Source organism: Neodiprion virginianus, chromosome 4 (genome assembly GCF_021901495.1).
Source record: "Neodiprion virginianus isolate iyNeoVirg1 chromosome 4, iyNeoVirg1.1, whole genome shotgun sequence".
NCBI classification, from domain to species: domain Eukaryota; kingdom Metazoa; phylum Arthropoda; class Insecta; order Hymenoptera; family Diprionidae; genus Neodiprion; species Neodiprion virginianus.
In genome coordinates, this window is record NC_060880.1 from 40,124,032 (window position 1) to 40,147,547 (window position 23,516).

Sequence of the window (23,516 nt, forward strand, 5' to 3'; positions counted from 1 at the left end):
GGCCGGCTAAAAGAAAGCATTCTTTGTAATTTCGAAAATTTAGTGCGTAAGAGACGGAGGAGTAATAATTATACTAACGAAATGAGAGATGTGTCGAGGTGTGAATCAAACACAGACGTTTCGGAGATTTATAAAGAACCACGACTCGATCAGCGGCTTTAGAATTTTCATGCGTATAATTTAGATATTATAAAACGTGAGTTATTAATATCGATGTGGCCGTTTTTGCCGTAACTCATCCTTCCCGTGCATGCAATATTCAAAATGTCATCTGCATATAAGATCTATGTCAATGTTCGACTGTGACGATACAGGGTATAGATGTCAACGTATAATAAATGTTACCGGAAACATGAGTAGGCAGTAGTTAAACGGTGTGTATTTCGAGCGAAGGAAGAACGTTTTAAAGGAAGAAACACGAAAGAAATACATTCGTGAAAATTACATCGAAAATGCTGAGTGAAAGAAAATATTAGAGACGAAGATCGGGGGTTCCCTTTAATGGGAATTCATACCTTGAAGCATAGAATGAGAATTAAACATTCCTTTTCTCAAATTGACGACAGCCAAATTATCGCTGAACGATGTTATAATTATAATTATCGCGTTGGATAAATATTGCACGCCAGGGGATTAAGCAGGGGGTGAAAAGGAGTCCACGTGGCCGAGGGTGGGAGGAGAGGAGAACCAATGCAGAGCGTCGCGACGCTGTGAACACGAGAGGAACGAGAGGCCGCAAGAAGCGGAACGGAACGGTTCTGCAGTTGCTGCGCGCCCTTTAACGCGACGAGACGTTGTATCAAGGTAGGCTCATTCGCTATCAATGATCCTTGTTGAATTGAACATAATTAAAACGAATGATACGCATTCAAACGTACGAGTATAAAAATAAAAGACGATTTTTCATGCAAGAATTTACCCTAAACTCGACCGTCACGTATTATATGTTTATTGTACGTTACAAGTGTACGAGAAGAGAAACGTTACGACGGAAGTCGAGTGTGGAAAGAAGCCAGAGATAAATGGAGAAAAGAGGTATATCAAGTCGGTGGTTTGTTAATTTTCTTTTCTTCTTTTCTTCTTTTTTTTTTTTTTAAATCACGAATAATACAATGTAGAGTAATTAGATGTTTTTTTCACTCTGGTAGTTATTTTCTTTCTCTTTCTTATTCATTTACTTTTTACTTTCGCTAATTTACAACCATACAAAGCGTTTTCAACAACTGTGACGGAGAAAATTATCCCGAACATTGATTTGCATCGCGTTTTAAAACACGTTGACCGTTGATAAAAAAAAAAAAAAATAATAATAAATTACGACTCTCGTAATGCGGGGTACGAAATTTTATTGCAACAATTTTAAATTATACAAATGAACTTCGAAAAGCCGACCAATGTTTCTCGTACATTGAGCAGAGATTTTTATTCACTTCCCGACGAAGCTGAACAAGTTGTCATTGGATACTGTAATTCTTGTGTAAATAATCGTTAATCAATTATTTCTGGTGGGATAATTATATCGAAGACTTCGTTAGATTGCTGCAACTCCGCTTCTCTTTTTACGCGATCCTTTACCCTTCGCTTTTTCCTCTCGTTTCGTTTCCACCCTCCCCCCCCCCCGCCCGCCGCACTTTTTTTTCTTGCCTCATATCAGTTTTGCAGGTATAGGTATAACATTATACTCTGTATTATGAATGAAAATTGATTTTCGGTCAAATATTTTACGGTATTTACGTCCGTGCCTCATGATTTAATTTTGCCCGTTTAATCGTACCGTCCGCAGTCTAATTCGCTTGTATATTTTCCATCACGTTTAATTTTTGTCTGGAACACCGAGCCGAAGAAATGTCGGGATCAAGGTAATTTTATAAAATAAAATTTGAAGCCTAGTTAATTTTACGATAAATTATCGTTGATGAATATTTCCTGGAGATATAATTTTGAATCCGTGGATGTATAAATTTACCGTCGTTTTTGGACGTTTCCTGGTAAATTTCAGTCAGGATAATTGCCGCTGTCGCATCGTCTAGACGCTCTTTAGACGACACCCGGTGCGTTGATATATCGAGAATACAATCCTGGATTATAGGTTCACGGAATGACGATAATTTCAATAATTTCGAGTCGCGAATTTGCATTCAGATTTCTACGCCGTCGTTTTACAGGACAATCTTTGACAATTTCGTGAAACACGCTCTTGCGGGGTTCGTTAAATTTCGTGACGTACCTGTATGGCAGATTTTTCAGACATTTGATACCCTCCAAAAATCTTCTGAGACTTTCAACGTTGAACCTGATCAAACAATGGGGCGGCAAAATGCTTTTTTTTTTATTTTACTTCTTTTTATCGCTCGAAAAAAAGGGTGCGTGGGAAGGTGAAGGACAACTCGCCGGATAATATCACCTCGATTAAGAGCGATCGTCGACGATTTTGAATCGCGTAATGGTCGGCGGATTATTACTATTCGAGAAATGAATCGAGCCCCCAGATTTCGTCTGAATGAAATTTCAAAGGTATGGCTTTGAAAGTTGCTGGTGAAACCAGTCTATTCAAATTTGACTAAAAAGAACAATTTTTGTAGCGCTAAACTCGAACTCTGAACATCTCATCCAATCAACGCTATCGAAGATATTAATTTCATATTCATAACGATTTTTTATTTTTTTTTTTTTTTTTTAGTTGTTATAAACAATATAGTTGATTTTATTTGTAATGAAATTTTTCACGAACAGTCTGAGTGTATAGATCTTGAATAACGATAGTCACACGTATTTCTTGCTGCAGGTATCATGAGTTTATCAAAATATAAATTTCTTTTCAGTTTTATGCAAAGCAACCAATTTTGCTGAATTTTCATTTTTTTTTTTTTTTTTTGTTAATATTCTTTTTACACATTCTACCCGCGAGATGAACATTTTTCGCAAACATCGTGTATAGAGGGAAAAATCTACTTTCGTGACAAAAAATTTTGTTCAGACGAAACTCGGTACTTTTGAAAATCTTGCCTTGCGAAGGCTGAAAAACGTGCCTCAGACCGAGTACATTATTCACATCACGAACATTATTACTAGTCATGTCTGTTCTACGTGTACCGACAACGCAATTGAATTTTCTCATCGGTATCGTCCGATTTCTCCGAAATCCGAAATCCTTTTTGCAAGTCTTACGTGTACCTACGCTGTGCGAAAATTCGCGATACATTAATTTCATTTTTCCATAATTTTAGCACCAGAAGAAAGTGGTGAAATTCTACGTTATATTTTGGGTTTTGAAGGGCAAAAAAAAAAAAAAAAAAAACAAAACGAAACAAAACACATTTTCTCTGATTTTTTCCCATTATAGTGATAGAATTAATTTATTATAACTTTACGAATATAAAAGAACAATATTTGAACGATGTTTTATAAAAATTTTGAAAATTCAACCGTTGAGACCTGGTTTTTGGAAGAAAAAAGTATTCTCTCGGTGGCCAGGATAAATCACGATTATTTTATCTGAAATGGAAAAATTAAATACTTTCTGTTAGTAGGTGACTATACCTAGTGATTGAACGAAGGATTTAAAAAAAATCATTAAATTTGTTTTTTGGCAGAGTTTTGTTCAAAAAAGTACAAGTTTTGGTAAAACCTAGACCGTGTATTCTACACCTTGTAGAATAAGTCGTAATCAAAGAAAAAAAATAAAAAATCCTTCGTTCAATCGCTAGCTATACTCACCTACTAACAGAAAATATTTACCTTTTCTTTTATCTCAGATGAATCTATCGTGATTTATCTTGGCCACCGCGAGGATACTGGTTTTTTCAAAAACTACTTTCCAGCATCTGAATTTTCAAAATTTTCGAACAAAAACTCGACAGAATATGCTTCAATTGTTTTTCTTTTATTGTATGCTTAAAGTTTGAATAAAAAAAAGAGAGAAAATACGTTTTTTTCATGCATGTTCGAACCAATGAAACCCCTTAAAAAAATATAACAGACAAACTGTATTTTTTGTTCGAGCAAAAATGTAAATCAATGCGAAGTACAATATCCATTTGTGGCTGCGAGGCCGGTTATCGGGAATTTTTAATAACGACACGTTTCACGTTGCGGTTTCGACAATTGAATGGGTATAACGATTACAGTTGGACAAAAAATTGTCAAACAGCGGTTTTCGCATGGCCCGAATGTCACTTTCATGTTTCAAGAAAATTTCTCCATTCTTCTTATCGGTGGTTTCTTCCCTCTGTTTGTTTCTCCATTCCCATCGGTTACACGGGTTAAAGGATTTCGCGTTTTATCTGCAGCGACTTGACAACAGGAGCCAAATCAATTCCCTGTTATGCAAGCATTTGCATATTAATGTCAAACACAGATGCACACAATTTTCGTAACAATTCTACGAATTTGACGGGCTTACGTAAAGCTGTATCAACGAAGGAACGCCGTCAGGTTTACGTAAATACGACGCAGCGTACGATATAATTGCAAAATCGCGTCGACGATTCGCTCCAAAGTTAATTTTACAACAAATGTGGTAAACATGGTGAATTCGCATGAATTCTTCACAGCTGTGGTCCGTTTGTAAACCTTCCGCTTCTCTGGTTTCAGAGAAAAAGGATTTTATTGTAATAATCTCGGAAATGAAAAGTTGACTTTTTACCAGATCTCAACGTTTCGAGGTCCGAAATCACTCTCGACCATTTCCGGACGGATGTCTGCGTGTGTGCGTGTATGTGATCAATTTTTTTGTCCGACGATATCACGAAAGCGAGTTGCCGGATTTTGATTAGACTCTGATTTTGATCGGTTCGGTACTTTGTCAATTATTTAGGTAACAAAAGTCCGAGAAATCAAATAAAAATTATGATATTTTGAATGGATTTGAATGAAAATTCGTACCAAGAGGTTTTTTGGGTCGCTGATCGCGAATCTAAGGCCAGATTTGTAAAATTTAAACTTGACGTATTCGATAAGCTGAAAAAAAAAAAAACTAAAAACATTTGTATTTTGATGAAAATTCGTACCTACTCATCGATATCTTGAGTGGCTGATCACAAATCTGAAGGCGGATCGCTAAATCTAAAATGGCGATCCATTACGGCGGAAAAAATTTAAAAATATTACGATTTTGCTAGAAATTGGTAGATGAAAGTTTTTTCGGTCAGTGATAACGAATCCAGGGTCAGACTTTCAAAATTTGTAACGGTGAATCCATTATAGTGGTTAAAAATAAAAAAAAAACGTCATATTTTCACGTAATACGGCATTCGAGAGCTTTAAAATCGTTAATTACGAATCTGAATTTGTATTTCGAAATTGGACTTCGATATTATTCTTTTTTTTTCTCTATAAAATTGAAACGTGCAGTGTGAGAGCCGGAAGTTCGTCAGCCGACTCACGGCGAGTCTAAAGCCGCTTGTTTCATCTTGTATTAACTCCAAGGTAAAGTCCACAAGTTTTTCTCCCCAAAATCGAACGATTTTTTACCTGTGTAAAGATTTAAATGGGAAATTAAAAATTCCACCAGCCTTCATATAACAAACCAAAAACTGCATTACTCGATTAGTCTACAAATGAAATTCGAAGCAAATGAAAAGACAACGATGATTGAAATTTCATTCAATCTACGTATTCGATCAGTCTCGCGATTACTTTCGGTCGACGTGATAACGTCACCCTTTAGTAATGACAAGCCAGATACAAAATTGACCTTGAGAGTGAGGTGGAACCGTTAGATCGCAAGCTCTTTGATTCCTGATAAAGCACGATGGCAGGAGTCCGCCAAGACGGCGATTGACGTCGAGGGTTGACGCAGAAAAAAGGAGGAAGGAGGCGGAAAGAGACGCGTAGAATCCCGATGTCCAAAATTCTTGGAAATCCTGCCTCGATAATGATACCCTGGAAATGTATCACAGGGATCGTTCGATTCCGAGAGAGAGATTCTTCACTCATGGAAATCATACATTCAACAGTGGGAAATCAAATTTTAAATCAAATTGTAAATCGAAGAAATTTGGGTAACTCAAGCATTTTTTAAAATAACGAGAAATCAATCAATGTGACAAGGACAGCTATTTGAAATTATTTTTAATCACTTGAAACCGAAACCGAAAGTGTTGAAGAAATTATGGAAATCTTTCAAAAATTTGCGGCGAACGCTAAACGGTTTAAGTACATAAATATTCTATTGATTCATACAATTTTATTACGCACCCACTTTCGTTGATTTCCAACAATTATCTGGTGTATAAATTGATTTCCAGTGATGTCTTTTGATTTCTTGTGATACTAGCCAATTAAACAATCGAGCAAAATCGCTTAGAACGCTGGGTAATCATTGGTAATCAGTGAAAATCACATAATGAAGTAGAAATCAATAGAAATCACTAATTTTGAGATTGCAAAATATGGCTTTTTTAGACACTCGGCCCAATTTCTACAGCGAGGTACAGAAAACAGTGAAAACAGTTCTATCGCCAAGCCCAAACTCCAGACCATTGAAAGCACAAAAACCAAACTCGAAAAAAGTGAGTGTTGAAAATTTCATCTGCTCCCACGGTTCTTGTTTCTCATATCTGAAGAGTCGAACACCAAACTCAAAACATCAACTTCAGATCAACGATAAACTCAATAGTCATGAATCGCTGCAGATGATCGGTCAACCGAAATGGTGTAATTCTTTGGATATAAAGCATTACAAAATAGAAATTCCCGGATAAGTGACATGAAAAATGAGACTTTTTTCACCCCCGGCAGACATATTTAATCGGCGTTTTGGGGCTGAATCAAATCGCACTCGAGAAGTTGGACGCGATAGTCGAAATGCTCCAGCTTTTGAGAGTCCGGATCGATCGATTGCCTACCTGCCAATTTTCCATCGCTTCATCACGTTCCAAGTGGATTCGCTGCTCTCAGATCCCTGAAAATCGCCATTCGATTCTACGAAATCAACGATCAGACTGATTTTTATTCACGAGCGTCGATTCGAACCCCCGTCAAATTTGGTACGTGGCTGCGATCCATTCGGTCAATCAATCGTAGTTCGTTATTTACTAGGAAACTTCGCTTCATCTTCGATTGTTCCAACTAAACAAATCCCTCAAACTCACCGTCCAACTTCTCGTGCAATTACGGCAATAAGTAGGCACTTCAACTGCTCTGCACTGCATACTTCACCTTTGCTCACGCTCATTTACAGATCTAAACGCGACTGAAAGCAGCATTGCGATTTCATTTTTAAGGATCTATAGGACGTACAGTCAGTTCAAAAAAGACTTGAAACAAAAGAAGTGATGAAACAATGATTTAAAAAGTGTCACCTGATCTAATTTTGGTGATATTGATCGTGTGAAAAAAAGGTCCTCGTTATAAAGAAAAGAAATTTGAAACACCAAGTTTCAAGTTTTAACATCTCATTATGTAAACAACGTCATAAAAATTACATTATTCCACCTAATAATCCGTGTTATAGACAGTAACTGGTTTTGTTAGCAAATAAATTCTACAAAAATCGTCTGCATTTTGAAGTTCGGATAGCAGTGACGTATTTTTTGCTGAATCGTGAGTTTGTCGTCTGGAAATTACAACGATCATTGTACACGTCAAAATTCTTTTTCACGAAGAGACGAGCTCAAGAAAAAATCCGCCTCAAGCGGTTTCTAGTAAATTCATTCAGGAACGAAACGAGATATTTTTCATTAAAATCGGGCAAACTACGAGAATTTTTCAACGGAAGAATAATAAGATGACGCAATTTCTCTGACATAGTTGAAGACAAAAAAATTGTTTACAATAGACATTCAATGTTTGAATTCTTTCTTCCGAACGACAGGAGCTTTTTCAATATCACGAGCTTAAGTCGCACTTCTGGAATATTTGATTCGTAACGTTTTTTTGTTGCGACTGATTTTTGTCCCGACTGTACTCTTCTTGAATCCTTAAATCGTGCCACACGAGTTATTTCGCGTATTTACACACACGCCAACACATAAAAACGTTCTCGAGTTTTGCGTAGGTACTCGAGAGCAGCGGTTGGCTTAAGGGAATTAAAATTTTCATCATTTTTCGAATTCTTCAAAGCCGGAGAAGCTCACTACAAAATATTAAATGCAATACAGAACGCAGACCACGTCTAAAAATACAATATGCAAACCTTCGAGGAAATAAGCGAGTGAAATTCTCCCCGTTTCAGTTCAATTTCTGCAAACTCTGTACTATACAACCGAAAACGAGAGGGAAACAAGAGAAGCGCTGAATTGGAATTATGAGGGTGCTTATCATACATACAGTGAGGGTGAAAGTTGCAGTGAAAAATAAGAATGACCAGAAATAATCGATTATTTTTAAAACTCGACAAATCCACCGACTCGATTACTTTTCCTCACAATCGTTTTTTGTTTTTTACCCCCACGAACGACGCAATACGATATCAATTAATGTGATTGGAGTATCAATTATTAACACCGTCTTACTTACCAAGTACCTGTTTGATATAACAAGTGAAAGATGAATGAATATTTTCACCTGAAATTGAAATATATTTTCAATTAAACTATAAATCATCAAAAGACTATTCCGCTATTAAGAGTACATACTGAAATATCCGAAATTTGTGGTTTCGTATGGACCGTTTCAAAAAAACACGAAGTAATCGATCAATCGATTAATTTTTACCGATTCAATCAAGTCGTCTTCGATCATTTTTTTCTACTCGATTAATCGATGCATCGATTATTTTTAGCTTGGTAGCCATGGCTTGTGAAAAATTTAAGTCAACAGTATATCTCATGTTTTTCACCATGTACTTCACCTATGTATATTTTACCTGTATCATCAAACCTTGATACCCGAGTGTTATAACGAATTATCGATCATTCGTGTACGCGTGTACGCGTTTTTAAAAATTGCTGTTTGCAATTTAAATTTCTGATGACCCGTCCGAGGGCACGAGAATCGTGTATACATTCTCCTCATCTTTTTACGTTATTCCGAAGTTGACCAATCATGAAAAGCTCTCCCACCCGAGCTTTATAACGCTTTGCTTGGAAGTCCGGTCCCCAGATGGAAACGGAATCATACCCGCAATACGGTTGAACACGCGACACGGTTGCTCGAGTTTAATTGACTCGAAGCCTCGGACAGGCGTCGAAATTAAAGCTCGTGTCGGTGAGAGGCGAAGAGGGGCGGGGGGTGAAGGACGATTTGCCTGCCTGGCCACTCGGGGCGAAGGAAGCCGAGGCGAGCCTCTTTACACCTGCAAGCTCGTCCCATCGCCGATCCTTCAGCTCTGTGTACTCAGCAATTTCCCCCCTTCGTCGCACTCACGCACAGCCTCGTTGTGAATCGAGCTTTGCGTGTGGAGAAATTCGGCTGAACCTGAATCGCTTACTCGAGGAATAAGCAAGCGGTATTCTGGATCGGAATGAACAAACTCGAGTCTTCGATCCGCGACTCGAAACTCCGGGAATACTTCCATTTTACTTTGGGATGAGTGCGTTTTGTGAGACGATGCGGGCATCTATGAAGCGCGGTTTCCAATCGATTCAAAGTAAATATTGCCCGCATATCTGATTTGTTCAATTGATAATTCGTGTTGCGGGATTTCTGTACAAGAATTTTATCTTTCAAGCATTGAAATTTTAACCGATTCACTTTAAAATGATAACTTTCACTCAATATGCCTTTGTTAGAGTAAAGAAACACTTTTTTCGGAGGGTTTTGGAGATGTTGTGAACGCGTTTCAGAAGCGTTGAGCTTCTTTGTCTTAGAATTCGCGTTTTTCGCGCAATGTGAGAATAATCGTGCAAAATAAATAGCGGTAAGCGATTTGTCAGAAAATTAGAGCCCCATTTCATATACTTGACGATTATATTTAGCGTGCAGTATGTCTCGAAAAAATCGTAAAAAACGAAAATCAAGATTGTACCGTTTTTTAGTTAATTAGTTGTAACGATGTCAAAGACAATCGCGGATTTAAAAAAAAAAAAAAAATCGGAGAATTTCAAAAGCTATACAAAAATGACAATACATAAATACGGTGAGTCGCTGAATTTGACCGAACATGTGAAAAAAAAAAAAAACGGACCGTTCTAACATCATCGTGATCGACTAATCATGATAAAGTAATGTTTGCTTGCTGAAAGTTTATTAAATCAACTTTTCGAACTCTGTTCTGCAAGAGTCCGTATCACTTCACATGAATGCAGCTGTTGCTTCTTTTCTTGGACGAAGTGAAGCACGGTAGCTTTAAGTGTTCAAAAAGAAAATTGAAGCTTGAATAGCAAAGGGTTACGAAGAATGTTACATCAGAGTTTCGAACTTCTCGCGAAATGGCTTCTGACGCTTGAAAAAGTAAACTTGCGAGTTGCGCAAGCCGCCTCCTGATGTAACTAATATCAAACTAGCAACCCATCGTCTTCCTACTTCGCGACGCTGCCTTATAGAAGTTTAATCATTACCTTCAACGACTTTGAACACTTTCAAGGAGCAACGATACTCAAATAGATTATTCGTTGACGCGTGAGTTTCGACTGAAGCACCGTTCCTTTTCCTTTTCCTGTTTTCATTTCGGTTCCAACTTATTCTCTTCCACGCTCTCATGATTACGACTATTTTTTTTAAAGGAATTCACCTCAGCGTGTCTTTGCAGCTGCCTCCTTTCTCAATAAAACACCGCGAATAAAGCTGGGAAGAGAAACTTGACAGCCTAACTTCTTCGAATTTTTTCCCTCTGCCCGATCGAAATGTCATCCAAAAGTGAGGACTGAATTTGGGTGAATTAGGTGGATCCACCAAGGGTTAACAGATCTTTGCGAACCTTAACTGAACGCTTTGTATCCTTTATGCAGATTTCATCCACGTTTGAGGAAGATGCTCTTCCGGGGAAAATGAAGGTTCCCTCGTATCGGTCGAATCGTCATCGTCTTACCGGAGACTTAGTGGGCCTATCAAGGATACAATCATACGAGCTGGAGCAAAACGTAGGCTAAGCTATCTCCATTAGCTGATCCTCAGAGTCCCTGCACGCATCGTCGCTGACGACTTGTTGATCCCAACTTGACCCGCGGTAATCCTGCTGCCCGTGGTGTAAATTAAGACGGCCCAACTCTGCTGAACCAAAAACGAAATTATAGAGATAAAATGTTGGTTGGGTTCAAGGATACAGCATCAAGTGTACAGTTGACTCGAAAAACGTCAAAATTTGAAAAGTCAAGAAACAGAGGCTCAGGGTCAGTAACTTGATCGACTTTTAACCAGTTCTATCCATTACAGTAATCCCTTAGGTAAAGAAAAAAAATTGGGGCACCTGAAAATTTCGGTTTGAGTAGTTAAGAAATTAATGATCTCAAACGGGTTACATTATATCAAGCTCATCTTACATTTGTTCAGTCTTACTAAAGACGTCAAGTTTTTAATGCATTCTACACATGACGGATCAGTTTTCAGCTGTTCTCGATCCTGGAGCCGCGGAATTTAATCAATACCTAGATAAAGACAAATAAAAAGCGAGAAGATTCCTTACTTTTGAAAACTGTAACCGAGGTAGAAGTCCAGAGTCTCGGAAACTTTTGGCAGTGTCGTTATATCCGTATCTCCAATCGGATGATGGACTATCTCAACAACATGAACGCGAGCAGGACGGAGGAAAGTGGAGGAAGTCAAAACTTCCGCGACAATCAAACCGCGTCTCAGGTTACCTGCGGCCTTAGATACCGTAACTTTCTGCTACCAGCTGGAGGTGAGTAAGATATCGTTAATTCTCCTTGACTCGTCCTAATTTCATACTTCATTGAAGTGCGAGGAGACGTCGCTCATCCATTCGGAGTGAAACTTTGATTGACATTTCGCCAAACTTTACTTTCACAAGTATAATATGATATGAAAATTTCACACAGTCGATGCTTGGATGACAAAATCCAGTAATGACCGAACCAAGTTATCGTAGTCTCGATATCGGTATGAAGAACACTGTTCGCAAGGAAGGTATTTCAGATCGATCTCTCCGATTTGATTTCTTTTTTAATATGTTATAGTTGATCAAAAACTAAGCGACACGTATTTTTTTTTATCCGCCATTAAAGACTTCAAGGGGATGAAACCACCCTCCAAAAGTAAGGCGTGTCAAGGAACGATTTGGGAGATTTTTCTTTTTCGTCTTTCTTTATTGAAAAAATTACATTTTTCAATTCTCGTTATGAGAAAATTTTTCCAGTTGGATTGGTTAAAAATTATTACGTTCTTGTGAGTGAAACTGCCAAATTGCCCCTAGGCGCGCCTTACTTTGGAGGGTGGTTTCACCCCGTTAAAGTGTTTAATGGCAGATGAAAAAAAACACCTGTCGCTTAGTTTCTAGTCTACTGTAACGTATTACAAAAGAAATGAATTTGGAGAGATCGACCTGGGATACCGTCTTTGTCCATTGCATTATACATGAAATCGTCCACGCTTTTTACGATCCTGAAGAAAAAAATTATGCATTATACGCGGCGTATTTTCTTCTCTCAATATCCGAGAATGATTGTCATGAAACGTTATAATTTAGGGCGTGAAAGTTAGTGATTCTTATTAGAGCAAGACTTTGAGCTCGGCATATATGAACCAATAGTGATGGTCAAAGAACGATTTGTACGCAACGGTAAATCACGGGAACGTTTCTCATTGGGTTTCAGAAATTTGGTGCAACTGGGCTTGGGACTCGATCTTATGTTGGCCACCGACCAAAGCTTCCACTTCGGCGAGGCACAGATGCCCGAGGGAAAACGGTATAGATACAACCAGTAAGTTCCGCAATATGTAACCTCGCAGGCAATCTCACTCTCTCTTTCTTTTTCTCCTTACTCAATTCTCTCTCTATATATACTCTTACGATTTGTTTGCCTCTTATCTGCATTTATCTCTTCTATCTTTAGTTTTTCTCTTCACGTTTGTTTTTACTGTATGCATACTCGATCTATTACGCCAATGTGTCATCTCTATCTTTCTCTTGCTTCTATTATTTCTATTATTTTCGTTTTCACGTTACCAACTTTGTATGATTTTTCTCCTTCTTACACCGCGGAATTTCTGGGGCATGTTAAACTATCGTTCTCTCCAACTTTCACCGCATCCAAATTACATCCCGCAGCAACAGACTACTTCGATTAAATTCAAAGGATGTTTACAATCCCTCCGTATTTCCATGTATTATATTTACCTGGTTGCCCGTTTCACGTAACGTCAATCAAGTCAAACACTAAATGAATCTACCTACATATTCTAGCCTTGCAGTAAGGTTCAAACTTGATTTCTGGCATTGATTATAATGTGAGCTGAGCACCCATAGCCGGCTACCCACTTCCAGTCTGGCATAGAAACTAAAGTTGACCTCTGTAATCGAACCAAAGCATTCAACCTAAACTCAATCCACGGAGCTTCGGATTACTTTATCACCAAAAAAATGTCTCGTTTGTTTGCAGAATTCGTGGAAAAACGGTGCGGTGAGGACGGGCAGTGGGAAGGTCGAGAAGGATCGTTTGGTGTTCGCGGTTCCCCGGTTTCGGGGGTCCCCGACAACGTTCATGGCGAACCCCACGGTTGGACGAATTACACGCCTTGCTTCACCCCAGAAATGCTTCAGCTCATTCGCAAGCTCTATTCGGGAAGCGAAGACGCTGCCAAGGTACACCATCGATCACAGACTGAATGTGCGCGTTACACGATGGAATGGCATGTTCCTCTAATAGGCTTCTAGGTGTGACCCAAACAGATTCTGTGAGGTTCCCCCTTCTTTCAATCTTCGCTTCGCATCTCGTCTCTTTTTCGGTAAAACTGCGGTTCATTTGACGCCGTTTTCATTCCAATGAGATGTTTTCGTCGCTGTTCACGTAATGCGGACAGCTTTCCAGTCATCTGGAGTTTTTCATTACATTATGTCCCGTAAAGCACAACGGGTAACATAACAATTGAACAATTTGATTACATTTAAATAAGATGCAAGTACTAATTCATATTCGGATACACGGAACATCGAGTACTGTCTCCAACGCTGAGGTTCGAACCATTTCATCAGCATGCCTCAAATTGGCACCAATCAAATTTCACCCTCTCTGATACGTTTGACCGCAGACAACTGAGTAAACGTTTGCTTTTCGAAACTCATTTCATATCATGTGAATGTGCTTAATTGCACGACTCGACTTTTAATCGCGTATAGAAATGTAACATGGTAAATCTCTTCAATTACACAGTCCTGCGATGGTTTCTCTCTACCACAAAACTGAACAGTAAGTTCAGTAGGTATTAGCCACGGATCTTTGAAAAAAAAATTTTAAACAATTCTATCACGTAAATCTTCTGAAACATTTTTTTTCTGTTTTCTTAGTACTGCTAGAGTTGACTTCTAATTTCTTTGTTAATTATATGTATTAATGGTAGTGTTGATATTTAAATATTCATCTATCCTCACTAGTTTGTTGTTTATGAGTATTTTAAACATATTTAGAGCTACGTAAGTAAAAGAAAAAAAGATTGAACAGGAGTTTTGAAGAAAGTAGAAAAAGATATCACGAGTCTTTTTGATTTATCTAATCTCTCGAGTCTTGTTTAAAGCTAATGCTGTTCATTTTATACCTAAACATTTAGTTTTATCGGAGATTCGATGGTTTGTAAACGGTATCAGGAACCAATGAACGAGCTTATTTGGCCCGTATGAATTGCAGATTGTTGAAACGTTGCGTGTGTATATGTTTATGTACGCATCAAATACTTTACCCGGACATGAGTTTTACAGGGTTGTCCATGCCGCAGGGAAAGTTTCAACCTAGTTGACAGTCAGCGATCGATGCAACGTATTCATGGCTGCATGCATTTTAGGGGTCAACAAACGACCAAGTATGCGAACGTGCACCCACGGGACAGTCGACAATTTTCCTTTGATCCTCAAAGTTGATTCGGGGTCCTGCATGCTCCAACTTTTTCATAGTCCATGCGAATGCTGGCTTAGAAGTAACGATGAAAAGCTCTGATGTGACTAATGCAATCAGTCTAGACGGGCGGAAGGCGACTGTTGTTTATTCTTTGATGTTGACAGGTGAAATTGGACATCGCGCAGAGAACCAGAAACCTGGAAATCGTTGGATTCAGCGTTTCTCTCGCCGCATTGCTCGTGTCTTTGGCGATATTTTGTCACTTCAGGTGAGTTTCCACGGACTTTTCTACTTCTCGCTTTTCCTCGAACCTGTCGTCGAAGCTCAGATTGTCAAATCGATTTCAGGAGCCTGAGGAACACCAGAACCCGCATCCACAAGAACCTCTTCGTGGCTATGGTGATGCAAGTCCTAATTCGCCTCACCCTGTACATAGACCAAGCACTGCTGAGGACCAAGGCTACCGGAGTCAGTCGTGGCATCGAAAACACGGTAATAACTTCAAGTTGAACAAATAAAGAAGAAACTTGACGCGGCTAATTAACAATTCGTAGTATCAATTGACGCCGGTAAGTTTTGAAGCGAATCGGAAGTAAGCAATGTTTCGCGATACGGAACAGCTGTCGTGAATCCTGAACCTTGTTAGAACTTGTCAGGAAGCAAAACTTGTTCCTCTTGACCCGAAGCAACTCTGAACAAGTCTCGACTTCAATGGTCCTAACTCGCGACTTCGCTATGTCCAATTCGTTTCCCCACTCATTTCGCGAAGCACATTGAACGCGTAGCGAAAGTTTGCGCGAGCAACTCTTTCGCTAGGGAACAATTTCCCCGGCACTTTGCTGCACTCGAATTGCAAGCCACGATAACGATGCGGAATTGCAAAGGGCAGAGGGAATTTATAACGAAGACCGAACGCTTCTAGCCAGTCCTTTGCGAGGCGAGCTACATCCTCCTGGAATATGCAAGAACGGCGGTGTTCCTGTGGATGTTCATCGAGGGGCTTTACCTGCACAATGTTATTACCGGTGAGTGAGCTTTTTCCGTCTGCACTGCAGTAAAAACACCCTACATGGCCATAAATCACGACGGTTCTCGCCGAAGTCGCGTCTTGCATAAAGAACAGGGCAGAGCGATGTTCCTCATTACCGAGAGGTCGCGAGAAACATGCACCTCTAAGAATCTCCTATTACGTGATCCACCCCCACCCTTAGACTTCGCCGCTCTTCGCTTGCCGCTGGAAACGAGCCAAACGACTTGTTGAGTGAAAATCAATTCACAAAGTGCTCGAAAGCTTCTCCAGCAGGAACCGTCGTGACACAAAATTTTCTCACGTAGTCATAAATACTACCTAATGGGACATTCCGTACCCAACGACCCGGTATCGTACCGAATTTCACCATTTCTAATTTGCTTGAAAGTTTTTAGGTGATAGAACACTTCTTATAGTCAGTATTTTTTTTTTCTTTTATTTTTGCTATTGCTTGAATCAAAATTCTTCGAGTAATGAATATTCGAAAGTTTTTTTTATACGCTTCTGTTTTTTTTTTTAAAGCTCTCAAAACCATTCCCAGAAATGGCAATATTTAGGATCAATTTTTCGTTTCCCTAAGCTTCTGAGCACTTGAAATTTTTTCACCAATTTCAAACTTTTATTCTTCATGAGAATCGTTTTAAGGGCAGTTCTGGAATCGAATCATTTATTATTATTTATTTATTTATTTTTTTTTCTTTTTAATCGTATAAAACTTAAAACTTCAGAACATATATGATGAAGATAAAAAATAAAATTTATGATAAATATACCTGAGTTTTGGAAAAGGGGTGAAGTATGAGAAAATTTTAACACTAACGAATCAAAGATGTTTGTACGAAAACAGAATGCGTTAGAAATATTTTTTTAAGTGTTACCGTTATCCGAAAAACTTTCAACCAAGTTAGAATTGCAGTCGTCGAGGTTCACAGCAATACGACAGCAATTTTTTTTTTTTTTTTTTTAGTTACCATATTCCAAGAGACATCCTACTACCGGATGTACCGTTTCGTCGGTTGGGGTTGCCCGGTTCTAATGACCTTGGCTTGGGCTATAGTAACGGCATTTTACTACCACCCCTCAAAGTAAGTCCCATCACCATTCGGTCCCCGTGCATTCGCCAAACTCCTCATGTGCGTTTTCCGTCGCAGATGCTGGTGGGGCTACAACCTGACCCTATACTTCTGGATCCTGGAAGGGCCCAGAATGGCGGTTATACTGGTAAGATAAGTGTTCTTGAATGAGATTTATATGAATTTTTATTGTGAGATGGTACGATTTTAGGACTAGAATAGGTGCGAACCCCAAAACTATCGTTATGCACCCCTAAAGAGGGTGAAAGTAATCCTTACGCATTGAATTTTGGAAATCTAATGACCATTCCGAGATCTCTGTTTGTCAACCAATGAATTCCAAGCATTTTTAACACACATACGTTTATTATCAAATTTCTGCGCCAACGAATTATATTCACAGAAATACCATTTTTTCATACGTTTACTCATACCAATTGTAAACAATTATCGTATTGCAAAAAATTCTAATCATTCCAAAGTTTGTTTTTTTTTTTTTTTTTTCCCAAGTGAAAATGCCAAAAAAATCAGGATTTCGCATGGATAAATGAAGGGGTGAAATCGACCAAAGCACCACCTTAAACACCCCGCAAACACAGAACCAAACCTTAGAAATTTCCCGACCTTAATTATCACGGAATTCACCTTCAACAACTTTCTTGCGCCTTTAAACTTCGCCGTGGATTTCAGACTCAATTCAATTAACCAGCACATCGTGGTTAACCAACTTGCAAATCGCAATTAGAATGTCCCACTGCACAGTACAAGGGATGACGGAAGATAATTATAACCCTGCACCCCATTCTCCGTAATTTAATCCCGCTTATCACGATTTTTCCATTCTTAGCTGAACTTCTTGTTCCTTTTAAACATCATTCGAGTCCTGGTGGTGAAACTGCGACAGAGTCACACAAGCGAGATCGAACAAGTTCGGTAAGTTGTATTTTCTTGATTACGTATGCGGACTTTACGACCTTGTAAAAGCGAAAGAAAACTTAATCAAAGTGTTTGGAAAACTTTTACCGCCAGATACGATTTTCAATTCAAGTGTACACGCGATAGTGATGAACGTTGACGTGAAAAATGGACGACGCGTAGAAGAAACTTTACGATCGTCAAAGTCTCAGAAGTATTTCTTTTTCTTTTCCCAACTGCACTACCTTACAATCTTTCGAATCCACTATTTTAACTTTTCTTCCCTCCTTCAACTGTAATGGAGTAGAATCTGTTCCTTTGTTTCTTTTCTCATCTCTTGTGTTTTTTCCTTCTTCTTCTTCTTTTTTTTTTTTTTTTTTAAACTTTCCGATTCGTTCAACAGAAAAGTTTCCGGACAGAACGGGATCGACGCAGACGAAGTCCGAGACTCTGCCAGTCGGTACAAAATTTAAACTTAATCGTTGTTTATATTCCGCGATCTTAGGATGAATCCGGTGAAAGTGCAAAAACGGTTGAAAAAATCTCCAGCAACGTTATTTTCCCCAATGATAGTGTAAATACGAATGAAACAAGATCCCAAATATGTAATAGTAATTAATTTTGAACAAATCCGAACAGCAGAAGCGAAGAAGTTTTATAATTATAAGCCTCAAAATGATCAAGCCACGGTGGTTTCGATCCGATCTATCAGATTTCAAAGTTTTCGTCTACGTTTAGACATTTGCACAACAGTCGTGTGAGAAAAGAAGTCTTTAAGTTCCTGTTCCACTCGGTAATAGGCATGATATTGAATTTTTCGATTATTTTTCGTCATTTTTTCGCCTCTTCCGAAACGCAGTCCCGGATCTAAGATTCGTTGTGGCATTGCAGGAAGGCTGTGAGAGCGGCGGTGGTCCTGCTTCCGCTTTTGGGAATCACAAATTTGATATCCATGGCAGAGGCGCCACTGGATAAGGCGGTGTGGGAGTTCGCATTGTGGTCCTATTCGACCCACTTCCTCACTTCGTTTCAAGGACTCTTTGTCGCCAGCCTTTATTGTTTTCTCAACGGCGAGGTGAGCCCGGCTCTTGAAAGTAAGCGACGCTTTAAACTCTCCTCGAAGTCAAAGCGATCCACCCGGTTTCCGGCAGACCTCCGTTCAACTTTTTCAACCTCCTGACCACATTAGTCAATAGAGGATCAGACCTTCAAATTGACGTCTACTCTTCTTACCCTCGACCAAAAATTAACTGTCAAATTCTCATGTATAGCCAGGATTCAGACCTAATGTACACTGGGGTGGTTCGCTTTTATAATTTTTTTTTTCTTTTTTAGCGTTGTTTGAAAAGTTTGCGACAAATACTGGTCCGACTCGTGGTCCAATTAATCATCGTTCATAAAAATCTGTACCGAAAACGAAACGGGGACATCGAGGTGATACGATACTCCTATTTCGGTAGCAAAAACTGTTATCCAAATCTCTCCGAGACGATTAATCCTTCGGCTAAAGGACGCTTAGGCGCAGTTTCCTGTTGATTAGTGAACGATTAATCGGACCACGATACAAATAAAATGTAAGTCCGTAAGGTGTAGACATAAAAAGAAATAAAAAAATATTACAATAATTGGCAGCGACCTCTAAATATTTTGATGCCTCATCCAGGTTTTACGAAAGTTTCTTTTTTCAGTATTTGTCACAAACTTTTCGAGTGGCAGCTTGAAAAAAGAAAAAAAAAAGATTGAAAGTTTGAAAATAAGTAACGCAGTAACGGTATCCGTTCGATGTACTCTGGAAATTCGAAAGCTCGGTAGTTTTCAAGGTTCTCAAAATACAATCCAACTCGGGCCTCTCATGGATGTAATATTGGACGTGATCCATGACGTAAGCGTCGATACAATTCGACGAGTTCGTTTTAAAAAATTTATGTAATTCAGGTTCGACTCGCGCTCAGCAAGACAATAACAACGTACCTATCGTCGAGAGGAACGGATCCTCGTAACAGGAGGCAATTAGCGTACAGCGCCTGCCAATCTCATCGCATAACGGCAGGTATGTCCCATTGTTTGAAAACGAATAAATCGGTGATTTTGAAACGGGACCCGCAGCCAATTACGGCGAGGGTAAAAAGCCGCGGATGTTCCTCAACCCTTGAAGATTAATTCCCCCTCGTCTTCAAGTCTCCTAATTAACTGTTCGCAGCGATAGAATTTGAGGATCACGAGAAGACAAAGGAGCCGTTGAATCGAAGGAATTGGACACGCCTTTGCTGCCGAAAAGGTGACGTTTCGGTGGCCGAGGAGCCGGCGGAGTGAGTTGCCCATCGATCGTTTGCCTAAAGTATCATGCACGCAAAAGCCGGGCTCCTATTCAATTTTCGGTTGCCCACGAAACGTAAGCGGCAAAAACTGACTAATCGAAAACGTTGTGGTGAAAGTGGGGCTCGATTGTTCCAGATTAATTCTCAGACCAAATTGTCTTGCAGGGAATCGTTAAATCTGCATGAACGGTCCGATTAAAGAACACACAGGATCCGAATTTGCGGTTTCCACCTCGGTTGCTAATTGTTTCTTTGTTTGTTTTTTCCTACCCTGATCACGCAGCTGGAACTGAAATGATAAACGTCTCAAGGTCCGCGTACTCACGTTTAATCAACAGAATCGCGTCAAGGGGATTCAAAACAGACGTTACACTGTTAACCGTTCTTCCCGATAATGAATAAATTAACTTTACCTCAGCGATTTTCACCTTAAGGGCTTATACGCAAGCAGGATTGTTGATTTTTCGTTTCTTTTTTGTTTTTTTATTCTATTCTCGTAATGTACGTATATTCAAGTATATACACAGAAAATTTCATGTCGATCGGGTAAATATTATCGCAGTTACGCGCACATTTGCAAAAACGCCCCAGAGCCTTTGATGAAAGTGCTTTTGAAACTTTGAACGCATTTTTTTCAAAAATATGTTTTCAAAGTCTGTAAGCAAGATTTCTCCGGAACGGCTGAACCGACATTACTCTAAAATTTTAACACAAGCTTTATGAAAATGTTTTTCAGTCAAATTAAACAAATCAAAGCGAACATTTTTGTGGAAAATCGAATTTTTTTATTTGATAAGCCGCCGTTTTATTAAATATTAATATTTTGCGTAATCCTTCGATCAAAGATCAGATAATACCTTATACTTACTAAATCTTTATTTTTTTTTTTCATTTCGGACAATGCAGTCCTGAAATATCTTGCTCATCGCAAGACATCAATTTTTAGAGGTACTCCAAAATCCATAAAAAAATCGCTTTATTTCGGCCTCCCGACTGCGTATAATCCCTTAAAAAACTGTTAACAGTTGTTCCTGTTTTCACTCATATTTCCAAATTCATACCGATGGTTAACCCTGGCGTGTGCAAAATCCTCGTGTCATTTTTCGAACGCAGCGATAAAAAGTTCCTGCTTAAAAGTATTCCATTCCGCACAATTCCTCACCCTGTGATTCTTCACCAAACCCTGTTAAACGACCTTCGCTCCCTCCTCCATTTTCGCAATACTGCGTCCGCTCTGATCCATTGTTCAAATTTACACTACTGGAAAGCCGCGTGGCGTTTTGTGTTCAAGGACGAGGGTCTGACCTCGGTGGTGCCGTGGATGGTGCTTCGGAAGGGGTTGGGGTTGGCGGCACCGAGTCTACGTGGTGGACGGCCTTCAGGGCTGAATTTTACGACTCTCATCCCGACCAGGAACCGCAATTGCGAACTTGAAGAGTGGCAGCGATTTTTTTCACTGATACCAGCCGCCAGTCCGGAGTCTCTTGATTATCTGCAGGACGGATGAACGGACGCCGGTAGATTTTTCCAAAAAGCTACGGGAGTGAGTGAACGCGTCCTTTCGCTTCAAGACTTCGAAGGTTCGATAGGCGCCCCCTTAACGTGATCCTTCCGCAGCTTTTGAAGGTCGCTTTTAAGTCGCTACGACGTTTCCAAGATCGATGCAGACGGACCAACGTCGTTGGGGTGAGAAGTTCTGCTCGATTTATTCTGGACCCGAATTTCCACTATCTGGTGGTCCGTTTCATGACGAAGATAAAGAAAAACCGAGATTACATCGTTCATCTTCGAAATTGGCCCAGCGAAAATGCACCCATCCTGCGATCATTAGCCAGTCCGCAAAAGCTCCGTGGAAATCGTCGAGTCTAAATATAGAAGGGAAGGTACGCGGATACTCAAGGAATCAATTCCGAGAAGCTTTCGAGGGTCAAAGTGGAGGATAATACGATCATTTTCAACCCGTAGTTGGTCAGCTAGGTCCCTTTTTTGCTCGCGGCATTTATACGCAGCGACGACGAACTGTTAACGACGATACGAAAAATATCCCGACCAATCTACATATATGTAACACGTAAAGCGTCAATTATACGTAAATGGGTGCTGTAAACCCGAATGCATGATCGCCTGTAGCTAAGCAAACACCAGTACTTGATTATTTTTTAAATTTCCTACGTTTCGCCGGCATTAAGGTATAAGATTATATAATCGATATTCATGTCTGGAATGAATAAATTTGATGAGGGCATTGATATTCAAGTAAGAATAAGCGTACAACACTCATCGTAATCGGAATGTATTCAATGATTGGGGGAAAAAAGTTATTCTCAAGTAAAAACGTTCTCATCGCTCCCTCAAGTCGATTCGGCACTCACATCTCATCTGGCTCGGTCTAATCAGTCATAAATTGCCTCTAAATTGGGGTCAAGTAGTGTTGAAATTGAATCGAGGATATTACAAGTACGTAACTAACAGAGGCATGTTTATTGTCATGAATTGTCAGTTGATTACAGTTTACAACTCAGTGCCAAATATATTTTCGAACGATCTTTTAAAGTGTGACGGATATAGTGTATTATATTATTAATTAGAAAATTATTTTTTCATACATGGTAATCGGAATGAGTGTGACAATGTGCATTGGATAATGCGTCTGAAACAAGGGAACACGATGTTACATGTTGAAAATAAATTGTTTATTCTGCATCGCGAATCGAGGTGAATAAGTAACCACGTTGCAAAAGAGTCGTGTAGTTTAGGACTAAGACGTAAATAATAAGGAAGAAATCGATACTACTAGCAGATAATACTGAACACCGAATACTGCACATCAACGATAAATACTCGATTAACATGTGCGCAGTTGCAAAAAATAAGGTGTGCGAGCAGCTCTGATAAGGAAGGTATCCCGGAACGATATCTCCGATTTGATTTCTTTTGTGATATGGCATAGTAGACTAAAAGCTAAGCGACACATATTTTTTTTCATCTGCCATTAAACACTTTAAGGGGGTGAAACCACCCTCCAAAGTAAAGAATGTCAAGCGACGATTTGGCAGTTTTTCACTGAGAAAAATTTCAGTCGTTATAATAACTAGAAAAATTCAGTAAGACAGGTATTGTTAAAAAAAACTGTTTGAATATTGTTGGGATTACGAAAAATGAGGTACGCGTAACCATTTTGCGCTATCGTCGATCCTTTTTTGGTAATTGCAACGCAAAGTCAGTTTGTGAGGTTTACTCTACGTTTTTAATTAAATAAGGCTTTAACATCGATTTATTGTTGCACAAGCGT

At 39.2% G+C, this 23,516-nt stretch overlaps 1 protein-coding gene across 1 annotated transcript; it reads left to right on the forward strand.

Moving 5' to 3' along the window:
- The first annotated feature begins 775 nt into the window (after positions 1-775).
- LOC124302655 (PDF receptor) lies at positions 776-23,077 on the forward strand. The gene is made up of 16 exons (XM_046759026.1): positions 776-804; positions 966-1,035; positions 10,833-11,213; positions 11,424-11,722; positions 12,654-12,761; positions 13,440-13,642; positions 15,053-15,156; positions 15,236-15,380; positions 15,811-15,913; positions 16,886-17,003; positions 17,070-17,139; positions 17,839-17,924; positions 18,798-18,981; positions 19,842-19,956; positions 20,107-20,215; positions 21,516-23,077. The coding sequence occupies exons 4-16, from the start codon at positions 11,587-11,589 to the stop codon at positions 21,526-21,528; spliced, it is 1,494 nt and encodes a 497-aa protein (XP_046614982.1). The 5' UTR covers positions 776-804; positions 966-1,035; positions 10,833-11,213; positions 11,424-11,586; the 3' UTR covers positions 21,529-23,077.
- Positions 23,078-23,516: the final 439 nt, after the last annotated feature.